We start from the raw sequence: 14,563 nt of genomic DNA on the forward strand, positions 1-14,563 counted from the left end.
ATATCATCGCGCGCCTGCTTTCTATATGTATGGGTGTAAGCCGTACGGCTGTGCGCTGAAGGGACGTCGCCTTTTCTTCTGCTGCTGCTGCTTCGCGGTTCTCGTCAGGGAGATCGCCAGCATGCGCGCCACCGTGGGTCGTGCTTTTCTAGATTCGCTCAAGAACATGCCGGGACTTTCGTTTCTGCGTGTACACCGACCGGGAGGTGTGTTATCTTGATCGCTGGAGGATTTATTTTGAAAAGTAGTTTTTTCGCACGATACGCGTGGTTTTGGAAAACATTTTAATTTCCAATTTCACGTATTGCGGGTTAGGAATATTGAATCATTTTTTTATTGACAAAATTTTATTTAACAAATATTTTTATAACGCAGCACGGTCTTTACGTAATCTACCACGCGTACACCCAAGAGCAATATAAGAACTCGTCCGAATATACCTGCTTGATCGTGACTAATGAAAATCCGGATCTAACGCAGCCGCTAATGGTTTTCGAATTGTTCCAGTTTAACGCTACTCCACCTCGACAAAAGCCGAGTGGCGCATCTCACAGAGGGATTACACAGGCTCGACGTAGTGAAGAAACAAAAGTCGTTTCAAGCATTCCGATGGATCGTTTGTTCCTCCCTTTCGTACGTTTCAGTTTTTTCGGTGACAGCTCAATTAATTTTTTGCCGCGCTCCTTCGCACCTATACACAGGTAGGAATGGGTTTATCGAGAAAATGATTGAAAATCGATTTCCTTTGTCTGTTTGTTATACGTTTTAATCGAGAAGAGAGCAGTTCTTTGTTGAATTCGAGGAGCATATGTTTTATTGAATAGCGTTACCAAACACTTTTTGTGGAATTCATACACGGAACATACGGACAATAGACACAGGAAGAGATTACACTTTGTTATGATGTATGGTCAACGAACCAGGCTACTTTATCGTCCGGTATTGTTCACACCCAACCCTAATTCGCACTGCGCGAAAATGAAGCCGCAGCAAATAACTCCAACGATTTATTCTCAAAAGGCGTCAAGTCAGAAAATTCGCTTTTGACCTGTTTTTCCTCAAACTCGCATACTTAAGCAACTTCAATACGGGCGAGGAGCTGGTCGCTTCCTGACCGGCAGCCTTTCAAATAAAATTTATTCGATTTTAACGCGACTCGCTTTACTGGTTTCCACGTAGAATTTTGAAAAAAAAATTTCGGAAATTATTCAACAACACGCCCGGAGACAAAAATTTATGTCCACTCGCGCGCGAGCGCGCACAGTGTTCTAGAACAGCGCGGGAATTACTTGCCGACACAAGTCTCCGTATAGCCATAAGCAGAGCACACGATTATAGCCGAGGCGGCCGAGTTACAAATAATTTACCTAACGGAGTGCTAAGAGCAATTTGCGCTCTCTCTCTCGGGCCGCCTTTTTCCTAAGTGCGCTGATGAGCCGCCACCAACGACGACGACGTCGGCGATTTACTTTTACGCCGAGCGCGCGCACACGCGGAGCGGATAGGTTATCGCGAATATCGTGCCTTCTAACCTTCTTAGTACGGAGTATCTCTCTGCGAGCTGCCGCCGTACGGAGCACAGAGAGGTAATGTTCGGGGACCGCTGCACGAGCACAAATCGCGAGTATTTACTCGCTCGGGGCTAATCACTGCCGAGGAGCCCTTATCTCTGCTTCCGCGCGCTTGCGCGGAAGAGAGAGCCTCGTGCGGGCCGTATACAGCGTGCACACCTTTCTTTCTAACTGCGGCTTTTTTATTTTTTACGACGAGTTTCCGGGACATCGGAGGTAACTCCGCGCTCTCGCGACTACTGCATTATTTATTAATGCTTTAGTTTTGTTGGCGCGTGGTCGTAAAAAAGTAATTTTTTTCTTTTTTACACACGGGGAAGCGGACATTTTGTCGAATAATATTTTATTTTTAACGTTACGAAGTCCAATTTTAGCGGGAAAATGACGCGAGCGCCCGGAATCTTAAACAATGAAGGATGCTGCTATTATATCTGTAAAAACGAGAATTTAGATCCCATACAGGCGACAGATGTGTTTTCGTACACATTAAGTGTAAAAGTGGCTCGACCTCGCCGAAGGGAAACTCAATTAAATTGGGACGAGATCCGCCTGTGACGCTTATACCTGCGCCTTTAAATTAGATCCCTTTTCCATTATCGTTTCCAGTTTTAAAAACATTATCTCAAACAAAAAAGAAGCCTTATAATTTGAGCGCAGTTCTACATCACAGATCTCTGTCCCTCTGCAGTTGTATACTTGGGGAATTCTACGGGAAAAATGTCATTTTCTGGTTGGAGAAATCGAAAAAAATAAATGTTGGGGCATACTCCCGCAATCTTTTTTTTCTTATTGTACATGTTTAGAACCATGCAAAACCACGTTCCAACATCGAAAAAGTGTCTCGTGATACTGTTTTCTAGGTCCTTCAAATTCGTCGAAAAATAGCCATTGTTGCGGAAAAATCATGAAAATTGCAGGATTTTTCAAAGACAAGAAATTTGTATCTTTTTTCATGATTTTTCCGCATTTTCAATTGTACGTAACTTTTGACCAAATCAAGCATTCCCAACGCATTTTTTTTTAAATTCAAGCTCTATTCCCGTACTCTCTTCCTACCGTAACACATTTTCTGTTCGTTCCCTTATGCATTAGGTGCATGCCCTTGAACAATAACTATTTTTCGACGAATTTTTAGGGCCTAGAAAACAGTGTCACAAGGCACTTTTTCGATGTTGGAACGTGGTTTTGCACGGTTCTAAACATGTACAATAAGAAAAAAAAGATTGCGGGAGTGTGCCCCAACATTTGTTTTTTTTTCGGTTTCTCCAACCAGAAAATGGCATTTTTCCCGTAGAATTCTCCACTTACCTATAAAACATTCAATTTTAGTAATTCGTTAATTCTCTCCACCAGTATCATTATATCATTAAATCTATATTTTAATTCCATCGCGTGAACCTACGGAACTCTCGTAACAAAATCACCTTAAAGTTAAACATTCAATTTCCATAGAAGAATGGCTATTACAGAGTCGATAGTATAAACATACAATTTATCCGATAATGGCATTTCCCTCTTCTCTCTCTTTCTCTCTCGGTGGCGTGGCGGCAAACGCGCGCGAGCGTTGCGGAAAAGCGCGCGCTACTACTGAAAACATCCATCCACAAAAGACTCGGCTTTTCTTCAGCGCGAACGTCCTAATGGACCACCCGCGCGGCGGGGCGATGCTGGCACGGTATCAAGGCGCTATGACAGAGGGGGTGGGCGATTTAAAAGGCTCTTAATGACATTCCGTAGAGAGAGAGAGAGAGGGAGAGAGAGAGAGAGAGAGAGAGAGAGAGAGAGAGAGAGAGAGAGAGAGAGAGAGAGGAAAGCATAGAGCGCGTCGCTACTCTCTTCCTGCTCCTGCGTGCTTTCTTTCTCTCTCGCGGCGGCTATGGCTCTAATTTCATCCGAGTGAAAACCGAAGAAACAAGTGAATTAGAGCTCCGTCGGACTAATGATAGATCGGGTTCGCCTACTCCTCCCGAGCTTTTACGCGAGATCGCCGCGCGGGTGTTGGCTTTCGTTCTCCTTGCCAGTTTCTTTGTTGAATAATTCTCGCTCGCGAGTCTTCGTGCTATACGTTGCGAACGTCCGATGCGATGATTCCTAATTGATCGGTGAGTCACATAAGTTAATTCTTTGAAGATCTCGTAGGAAAATGAGGAGGACAGATCGCGAGCGTCAACCTCGATAAAAAAGGAGCCTTTGGTATAGAGAATGAACCACATCGAGAGGTAAAGCAATCTCCGTATAGTCCGAGTCACCGGCCGCGGCCCGACAAAGGCCCTCTCTCCGCTCTTTCTCGTCCCCCTCATCATTTTTCTCTCATTTGAATATCTTCATTATATCCTTTCCTCCTTCTGTTCCCCGCCATCTTTCTCCCCTACTTTGCATCCATCTCATCCCCGCTATCTCTCGCTCTCTATCTACCTATCTCTCCCGCACTGCATCTCGCCTCTACCTCTTTCTCCTTATTTTTCTCTTCTCGCGACTTGCGTATTATACATTAGAGAGAGAGAGAGAGAGAGAGAGAGAGAGAGAGAGAGAGAGAGAGAGAGAGAGCGTCTCCGGTGATGCCGCCGCTCGCCGCAAAGCGGGAGCAGACCGCATGCATTACCGGACTCCTGCTCTCTTCTTGCCACCGTTTAATCGATCTCGTTCGTAAATTAAAGCCGACGCTACACCACTGCGGCGGTTTCTTCGCTCTCCTCTTTCCCTTCTTTTCTCTCACTCTCTCTCTCTCGAATATTATATTATCCAAAGCCGGTATATGCAGGTACTTATAGTAGCTAGCCGCGGCGATCGATGATCTACGGAAGCCCGGTCACGACATCTGTAGGTAGGCAAGTTAGTTAGCGCGTTACCAAGATATCGTGCAAATTGACTTGACGAGTTCGCAACTTTGCATGCGTGTTAGTTAACGAGTTGCAAAAAAAATCTCAACAAAAATCTTTGGTTTGTTATCGTTATGGTAAAGGGGTAATAATTTGGATGAGCCTGATTGAGCAGTTGACATGAAGTGTTAGTTCCGTATATCGAGCTGAGTGAAATATAAACTGTTGGTCAAAATAAACAATGGTTTGAAATACTGAAGAGATTAGTGAATTTCTTTGTAAAGTCATTTATAATAACACAATTTTCTCAATAATCTTGGATACAAATCATTGTGGTTACGATTAAGATTAAAGTATGGATTAGACGTTTACAGAAATACAGTGTTAGAATTGCTCCATATTTTAGATCCAAAAGGGATTGAGGAAATATCTAAATATCGTCTCAAGAGAAGAGTTTACAAAGTAGGTGGGCCAAATTATTTGTGGCATTTCGACGACCACGACAAATTAAAACCCTTTGGATTTCCAATTCATGGATGTATAGATGGATACTCCAGAAAAATTACCTGGATTCAAGTAAGTAACACAAACAATAAACCAGAAGTCATCTGTTATTATTTGATGGCTGTAAAAAAACTGAAAATAGTTCCAACATTAGTTCGTTCAGATCATGGAACAGAGAACAGTATTGTAGAAAACGTTCATCAAGTATTGAGGTTTAAACACCTAGACGAATTATCTGGTATTAAGAGTTTCGTTAAAGGAAAGGGCACAGCAAATCAGAGGATAGAAAGTTTTTGGTGAAGGCAGAAAAGTCATGGATTGAATTTTTGGATTCTATTTTTCAAGGATATGGTGGATAGTGGTCATTTTGATAGAGCAGATCCGATGCAAGTAGAAAGCTTGAGGTTTTGTTTTGGGCCCTTAATTCAATACGATCTTGATGTAATGACAAAGGAGTGGAATCGCCCTTCTATAAGAAAGTAGAAAATAGCAGTTGTTCAATCTGGAAAACCCAACTATTTATATTATGTGCTTGAAAAAAATGGAGCAAAGAATTACGGCCTTCCTGTCGAAGAAGCTGCAGTTGAAAATGCCTTGGAGAATTTCAGTGAGAAACCAACGTACTGCAACCAATTTTTTTTTCAATTGATTGATGAAGTATTACCAAATGTAACGACTCCAAAGAATGTACGAGAAGCTACATTTTTGTATCACAGAATACAAGACGAATTGAAAAAGTACAATTAATATTAAAAATGATTTTCCGTAAATACACGTTGATTAAAAATATAAAAACTGGTTTTTGGTACACGATTAATGTATGGATTGAAAACTATTGTTAGTCGAAATAAGTGTAAATAAATTGAGGAGTATCATGAACAATTGTTTTTATTGAATCATTTTACAAACATATTTTTTAAATACAAAAAATTGTAGATATATATATATATATATATTAAGATCGTTTCAAAAAACTGATCTTTATATTGTAACTGGTATTTTTATGATATAATTTCTATAATCTTCAATCAGTTTCTTGATTTTTTGATGTTATTTAAACTGATCTTTTTCTAATCTAATTTCTTATAAATTAGTTTTAATGCTATCCAACTCACAGCTGATCAAAAATATCTTCTGAAATCTTTTGAAAAGGAAGACTACAACAGTTTTTCTAATCTATTTTTTATAAACTTAATGCACGTATTAATTCATCTTCAGATTCTACATCCCAAATCACATCTTCTTTGTATATTTCAGGAATGGTGCTGGCTAGTGACCATACATCACTTTTTTCTGTTGCGTCTTTTTTATGTAAAATAATTTCTGATGCCATGTATATTTTCGTTCCCATTACTTTAGAGTCCGAAATCACAGAGTTTTACTTTGCCACTTAGAGTAATGAGAACATTCTCTGACTTAATATCTTTATGAATAATTGGATTTGACTGTCTATGGAGGTAATCGACTGAAATACCCAATTGTAAGAAAATGGAATCTTTTCGTTCTTATCAAACACATACTCTTTTTTTAAATCATCATCAAAAATCAATTCGTGCAAATTCTTGCCATCAAAGTATTCCATTATATGCTTTTGAACATGCTTTAGCTCTTTGCAATATTCCATCAACTGAATGAGATTATCGTGTTTTATTTTCCTTAAAACACTTATTTCTCTGTCAATCAGGTTCTTATATCTCAGATAAACTTTTATACTTTTTACAGCGACAGTTGCATAACTAAATTTTCCCTTTAAAAAATTCTTGCTGTAGTCCTAGCACCAATAAAAGTCTCAATTGTAAACTCTGACCTTTGCACTTCAGATACAGTCGAATTTTTTAAAATTTTCGCTTTGATTACAATCTTTTTGGACTCCAATATCCGTATCAATATTAGATTTAGGTATTTGCAACCAAAATCACATTTTCGATTTTTATGCATCACATTATTGCAATACCACGTAAATTCTGGTTTGCAGTCTTGTATACAAGTTGGAATTACACCTATTCCTAAATATTCATCGTATGACCCTAATGTATCATCAATATCATACGCTATAGTATGTGCTTCAACTTTCTCTAATTGCGGAAAGGTATAAGTCCTGCAGAAACATGAGGGATCAATTATATCATACTTCATTGATAAAACCTCATGCTGATTAATGACAACTTTACTTATGTCATATCCATTATCTACAGGGTCGAAATTCTCCTTATCCACATTATAAAAAACGTTAGAATTTTGAAAGTCATTATAAAAAATACTTGATTTATCCTGGTCTGAAAACAATTTCTGCTACTTGATTATTAGAGTATTCTTCGATACCTAATTTGATTATATCGCTAACCGTAAATACTTTGGAGATATCTAATGTTGATTCTCTTGACTTTCCATTTTTAATATTTTTTCTATGTAAATACTTCTTCTGACCAATTTGTCTGTGTTTCCATCCTATGTTTACGTACTTCAGTTTAGGTGCAGAACATGACTTTTCTTGCTTTTGTGCTTTTCTCAAGTCAGAAATCTATAAATAAAATCAATTACCAAGTATGAAAACTATGTAAGATATTGCAAAATTGTACGAGTATGAAATACTTAAATATATTAAACACATGTATATACCTTAGATCTTCTATCATTAGCTTCAGATACTTTGTTAAGTTTTGACATAATTGGAGGCACATCCCCAACATCTTTACCTTCAATCACTTTTCTGTAAAAAATGATTCGGTCTAATTTTGCTGAATCAGCAGCTTTCACAACGCCTGAGGATTTGTTTGCGTTACTGCTACTGCTGCTAACGTTACTAGCATCACTACTTCTTTGTTGAACTGGATAAAATGAAAAATTGAATTTGTAAAAGATAAATTGGACTTGAAGTAGATATTTTGATTTAATAAAGAGTCTAACTAACATTTAACCTAACGTACTGTGTATGTACGTATCTGTGGTATTATGGACATCTGCCCATTATTTATTTTCAATCCATGGCATCTTCCTGTTTGATCAGTCCACAGCAGACCATTCGCATTTGGAAATTATGTTGTTAAACATTCTAAAGTATTATTCTCTATAGGCATTATCATGGGTGAATCAGTACCACTAAGGACTGTGATTGAGTCCTCTGCATTAAACTGTTTGGACTCTGACATCTCTGTAATGTGATTTAATTATATTTGTCTTAAAATAATTGATTATTTAATTTATAATCATATTGAGAATAAAATTCATACTATTTTTGCTTTAATAATCTTTGATCGTTTATGATTTTTTTATAAAAGAAAAGTTTATCAAAACTTACAAAACATATTGTTCCGAAAACTTGTAGAATCTAGAAAACACCGGTTTCAGGTTAGGATGCTATATTCCGCGAGCATCATCAAGCATGTTTACAAGCGGTAACGATTACTTATCGAGTTCGAGGAATTTCTTCTTCACTGTCACAACTGTAACTAACATGCCTACCTACAAATGCCGTGACCGAGCTTCCGTATTTATGTCATCACCTACAACTTATATAAATATAAATGAAAACGATCGTTCTTGTTTAGTTGGCTTCAAAGCATTGCCAGAGTGACATCTTAAGTAATCCAAATATAAGGTTGACTATTAGTATTAAATAATCATTTTATTTGACTGTTTAAATAAACGGAATACTGAATTTTTACTTTAATAGATATACAATCTTAACAACATTGTTTATAAATGAAAAATTCCTAATTTTTTAAAAAATGTGTACGTAACTTAAGTGATTCTGATTTAATACAACAAACTTTTAGAAGTGCTTATAATTTACTGTCGAACGAAGGTCATTCTAGTTTAACAATAACATTTGTGCATAATCATCAAGGCAAAAAAATGTATCATCCCAGATAATTAATCAATTTGATAAGATTGTATAGTAATGAGTTGACATATTGTTGCGCGTGCGAGCTCACAATATTAAATAAGTCAACATTTTTATTCAGGAAAATGTATCGTTGGGCTGGAAAAGTAGCTGTTATTACTGGAGCTTCCTCAGGGATTGGTTTGGCAACCGCCAAAGCTTTGGTAAATCACGGTTTAATTGTTGTTGGTCTTGCAAGAAGGAAGTCAAAAATGGAGGTATTAATCATCAAAATTCCAATATATATTTTCAAGACTAAAACATACATGTGATCAGATTTGTTCACAAACCATAAATATCTTTAGAGTGATATGAAAGACGTAAAAGGAGATGGCCGATTTTACCCATTGGAATGTGATATAAGCAATGAGAAACAAATTGATGAAGCTTTTGCATGGGTAAAGAAAAATCTCAAATCTGTACATATTCTCATAAACAACGCTGGGATACAGAGAGCTGGAAAAATCACCGGTTCGTACAAAGAAAAATATAGCCAAAACAGATTGAATTTGAATCACGTTTATTAATTATTAAAATTCATGTTACAGATCTTAGCTTCACTGAATTAAAGCAAATTGTTGATATTAATATCATCGGATTATTGTACTGTTCAAAGATAGCAACTACTATAATGAAAGAAGGTGGCGAAGAATCACATATTATTATGATCAACAGGTATGCATGCTATTTCAAAAATTAATTCGAATCATAACTTTATAAAATAATTGTCACTAAAATACTGTTATTTATTTATTTTTCATTTACAGCGTGGTTGGTCACCGTCTCAGTCAGATTCCGTCAGAACATTCTACTAACATTTATCCAGCAACAAAGTTTGCTGTAAGAGCTCTAGCAAACATTTTGGAAAAAGAATCGTATGGTGGAAACATTCGAGTGACGGTAATATGATTGTTTTTTTTCCCTATTTGTATGTTATATCATAACCTTCAGAAGAAAAAAATAACTTGAAACGTTTGACTATTCTCAATATTCCTTAGAATATTAGCCCAGGAGCCGTTAAAACAGAAATGACAGACAAGATAGCTGAGGACATTCCACAAATAAATCAGCTTGATTTCTTGGATGCCGAAGACATTGTCGACGCTATAGTTTATGTTCTCGGTACTCCACCACGAGTTCAGATCGAAGAGCTTGTAATCAAGCCTTTAAATGCTCCTTATTGATATTCAGCACACGACAGTACTTCCGTAAAATTATAATAATATATTAACTATTATCTAGTCATACTTCTTACAAAATTTATAAATTGTTTAGTTTGTTCAATAAATTATTTTCGAAATAAAATCAATATTTAATTCCTCTGCAAGAACATTTTATAGCCATAGACAAGGAAGAAAAGCACCCACTGTAAGACGAGAAAGAGAAAAAACGGAAAGAAGGCAAACTCTCATGATTGATTAACTTCTTTTTCTTCTTGACGACGAGGACGAAGACGTCGAGAAACAGCTCTTCTCTCTTCCATTGTTTTTGCGCAACTCGTTAACCAACATGCATGCGAAGTTGCAAACTCGTCTATTTGCACGATATCTTGGTAACGCGCTAATTAACATGCCTACTTACAGATGTCATGACCGGGCTTCAGTAATGATCGCTTATCCGCGGCAGCGCGCGGCTGTAGAATCATTTCGCGACATCTTTAATCGTCTCATTTTCCGAAGCGGCTGTGTACAGCCGCGCGCTCGCGGATGATGGAAAAAGTCGATGTGGACGCGAAGGGCCGATAATTTAATTGGCTTTTGCCGGGGATGAGAGAGAGAGGGTGGTTTATTGTTGAGATTAAAATTGGATTCGGCGTAAGAGACTACTGTTCTTAATCTAATTAAAACACGACAACTCGGCGGCGAGTGATTAAAAATAATAAAAGTAACGAAATCGATTCTAACTGACGAAAAAGGCAATTTTCTTCGATTTACCGCTCATGTGTTCGTACGTGCGAAAGAGCTCAAAATCGTTTGTATGTGTATAATACGTGGGCAGGTGGAATGCTGCAAGCGCGCAGCAATTTGGACCACCCAATCACCCGAGCGACTGATCATAATAGCATTTTGTTTTGGGGCTTTTTACCCGAGAGCTCTTCTCCCTCCTCTTATTCTCTTTCGTCGGTTTTGCGTTTATATATCTATATATATATATATATATATATATATATATATATATATATATATATATATATATATATACAAGCGGCACACGGGCGGAGGAAATCGGCCGCCTCGCGCAAACTCAGGCTCCGTGTCGATTGCCGCCAACGACGAGGATGACGATGAGGAGAGAGAAAAAAAAAAGAGAGAGAGAGAGAGAGAGCCGAGACAGAAGGGAAAGATGATACGGCGTGAGTGAATTTTTATGCCTCTCGGATCGTATCGGCAAGCATCGTGTGTGCGCGAATATATTTATTGTTTACGAGCGGTGGTAACGATTAATTATGTTTTATGGATTTGGAGATTGATTGATATTGAGCGCGATCGCGTACATACTTCTGAATGTTTATAGCGCTTCTCCCGGAGGCCGAGGAGATATTGAAAAGAAGGCTGCGGCTGAATTTTCAATATTCAAGGTGATTTATAATTTCTCTCTACGCAACAGCTTCGATTGTTTATATTGAATAGAAAACGAATCGATCGATTCTCACAGCGCAAAAGGCTCGCTCTTTCATTCTCCAAAACGCAATCTTTTTATTAAAATCTAATGAGTCTGCGCCCGAGGAATTCTTTTGAATCCTCTCTCTCTTTCTCGTCTGCAGAGGAAAGTCCAGTGCAGCCGGGCCGTCGGGGCACAAAACGAGCAAAACCGAGATAAAACAGGTAAGAGTCGAGCGAATGAAGGAAAGAAAACGCACAAACAAGCAATCTGCCTCCTCTCGCGCATTCTCATTCCCCATTGGACTCGTTTCTCTTCTTCTCGCGTTCTCTCTCTCTCTCTCTCTCTCTCTATCTCTCTCTACTCTCTCTTTTGCCCCGCGCGTGTATATAAACCCTTCGCCCGTGTAATAATCGGCCGCGACCATTAAACTAAACCGGGAATAATATTATATTAAGCTTCGATCGAGAAGGCTCCCCAAAAAGGGAGAAAGACTAGAAGAGGGTGCGAGAGGAAGGAAAGACTACGCGAAAAAAAGGAATAACGAAGCGAGAGAGCGAACGCGTCGATATAACCCGTGGCTTCTCAGAACTAAGTAGATTCGAATTTTGATACGGATGATCGGGCTGAATACAAATTACTCATATATACGCCCCCCCTCCCTCCCTCCCGCGGGGTAATCACACGGTGGCTGCTCGGCAGCACGAAGTGCGGCTTCTAAAGAAAAATGCGCGCACCTCTCTTTATCCTCTTTTCTATAATATGTATATACTGCGCCATCGCTCTCTCTCTCTCTCTCTCTCTCTCTCTCTCTCTCTCTCTCTCTCTCTCTCTCGTCCGATGTGTGTACGTGTGTGCGTGCGTGTGTGACTCTCTCTCTCTCTCTCTATCTCTTCTCTCCGCCGCTTTATCCTTTTTCTTTTTGCTCGCGTGCAGCATTCGCTTTACGCGCGCGCGCGGCTTTATATCGTCTCTCCCTTACCCCGAGTTATTCGCTCAATTTCGCCGTGCGGCGGCGATTGTATGCGCGCGTATGCATTTCTCCGCTTGGTTTATTAACTTTTGGAATGCGTCGGACCGCGCGCATGCGAGTTGCTTTCTTTTTCGGTAGGTATGGAAGAGTTTTATGCCCGGTTTTCTGCTTCGTTTTCGCTTTCGGCGGCAAGATTTAGTGCCGCTGCTGATGCTGTTTTTCCTTTTAGCCGTCGCAGAGCGCTACCGAGGGGGGGGGGGGGGGGGGCGATGACTTGTCGCGTTACTTTGCTTGCTTTTTTGGGAGGCGGAATCTTTTTCCGTAATAAAACTATTAAATTTCCATTAGTAATTTATTTGAGTATAAGCAGGTAATCGGGTATTTGAGTTACCCGATCCACCGGGGATATAATGCAGGCCTCTCCGCGTGTGTATGTATGTACCGAGGGTTATTATAATTGAGGTAAATAAAACAGTCTCTGCGTGCAATGAGAGTGTATTCAATCATCCATTAAATTACTAAGTAAGCCAGAATGAATTTAATAAAACTGTGCTTTGCAATTATTGGGGGAAAGCGTCGGCAGATTCGACGTAAGTGAAAAATACACCGGCGATACCCGCTGGTTTTTGCATACAAAGAGTTCGAATTATTCCAATTAGAGTTTTTGGGCAATTTACGTCCGCAGAACCTCCACTGCAAATTCGTTGAAAAAAATTCGGGTAAGAAAAAAGCCTGGAATTCTTGAAAGAAGAATCGAATATCGATAAAAAAAAGCCGACGAGATGCATCCCATACGAAGCGATGAATCCGCCATTCGCATATTATACGATGCAGCACTCGTCGTCTCTGGAAATTCTCTTTCTCCCTGTGCGAAAAATAAAAGAAAACGACACGATCGAGCCCGGGACTTTTGAGAATCCAATCATAATTATTCCGGCGCGGCGGCGGCGGCGCGGGATTCGATCGGCAGCCGCGATACGATTGGATTGGCCGAGGCGAGCTTCATACATGTACATCTATAGAGCAGAGAGAGAGAGAGAGAGAGAAGAAGCAGCAATGCTCGCAGCATAAATAATTAATAGTAGCCCCGAGAGGGAAAGAGAGGCGAGCTGCAGTTTTGCCGCTGCGCTTAAGCTCCGCCCAGAGAAACGTCGGGGCCCCACCCTGGTCCCCCAGGTACGACGCGCGCGAACACGAACACGTGCTTCGGCTGCAGTGCAGTCGACGGATATGCGAGAGAGGGACTCGATATAAGTCCAAGAGGTACGCGCATGTGAGCTGCGGATATTCTTGCTTTGGTGTTTTTTTTTTGTTATTTCTTGATAATATTGTATTGGTCGTCGATGTATTGTGTCTCGAAAGTCTCAGGTGGTTATAGCACGGGAGGCCCAAAAGTAACTGACTTATGAAAGAAGGCAATTTTTGGCATTGATAACAAACTGGGGCGTTTTATTGTACACGCGATAAGTAGTTCAAGTCTGGCCAAGTAAGACCTAGTTATAAATCGCGTTGTCCCACAATATGAACAATATTTCATCAATTATTTACCAGTATTACGATATGAGTGAAATTCAATTTTCATACGCAACGTCTTTCTATGCGTTAGAGGACGTTTAAAATATTCGCGAAATCGCAAAAACAAAGTAGTTTGAAAGTCAACTATTTCCCACTACGCATAGGACGCCCACTTACAGGCAGCTCACTCTCCGAGTTTCTCCCGTTTTTCACGCAGCTTCGGCGCAGTACCGAAATTGGCGATAACGGATCGGATAAGCATATATCTCTTATGCTGCAGAAACGAGTGCTAATCGCTGGTAATAGTTGGAAAGTGGAACGCCAGTGTATATAATGGCCAGCGCGCATAAAAGCCGCGTGTATGCATCCTTTGGCTACGCGCACTAGACAGAGAGAGAACGAATGTACATATAAATGCGGCTTTTGATGGTTTTCTTGCCTCTGCGTAGCGCTCGTGACGTCGTTGGCTTTGTTATGGCTTCCGCATATTATACATGTATACTTTCTATCATTTATTGTAATTGCGAGGCTGTGGGTATACATACCCTATGTATGCACGCTGCGCTGGCATCTGTTTTACGCGCGCTCGAATATTAAATGCTCTCTCAGGGTTTTATATCAGTTTTTAGATGTGGATTGGCCGTAGGATTGTTAAGTTGAGAACGTGAGAGAAAAATTTGCATGGCCTGCCCAACGA

The 14,563-nt window shown here is 39.7% G+C and overlaps 1 protein-coding gene and 2 long non-coding RNA genes across 3 annotated transcripts; 2 read left to right on the forward strand and 1 right to left on the reverse strand.

The window, feature by feature from the left end:
* Positions 1-4,356: 4,356 nt before the first annotated feature.
* On the forward strand, positions 4,357-5,773 carry LOC116416373. The gene is made up of 2 exons (XR_004226821.1): positions 4,357-4,966; positions 5,037-5,773. It is a non-coding gene; the product is annotated as an uncharacterized LOC116416373 (long non-coding RNA).
* A 79-nt stretch (positions 5,774-5,852) lies between these two features.
* On the reverse strand, positions 5,853-8,329 carry LOC103318114. The gene is made up of 4 exons (XR_513184.4): positions 8,193-8,329; positions 7,806-8,045; positions 7,514-7,722; positions 5,853-7,415 (listed from the first exon to the last, which is right to left on the reverse strand). It is a non-coding gene; the product is annotated as an uncharacterized LOC103318114 (long non-coding RNA).
* Positions 8,330-8,369: 40 nt separating this feature from the next.
* Positions 8,370-10,077, forward strand: LOC100120753 (farnesol dehydrogenase-like). Its single transcript, XM_001604868.5, has 6 exons — positions 8,370-8,492; positions 8,860-8,995; positions 9,083-9,248; positions 9,326-9,452; positions 9,545-9,677; positions 9,776-10,077. The coding sequence occupies exons 2-6, from the start codon at positions 8,864-8,866 to the stop codon at positions 9,959-9,961; spliced, it is 744 nt and encodes a 247-aa protein (XP_001604918.1). The 5' UTR covers positions 8,370-8,492; positions 8,860-8,863; the 3' UTR covers positions 9,962-10,077.
* The last annotated feature ends 4,486 nt before the right edge of the window (positions 10,078-14,563 follow it).

This window comes from Nasonia vitripennis, chromosome 2 (genome assembly GCF_009193385.2).
Source record: "Nasonia vitripennis strain AsymCx chromosome 2, Nvit_psr_1.1, whole genome shotgun sequence".
NCBI lineage: Eukaryota > Metazoa > Arthropoda > Insecta > Hymenoptera > Pteromalidae > Nasonia > Nasonia vitripennis.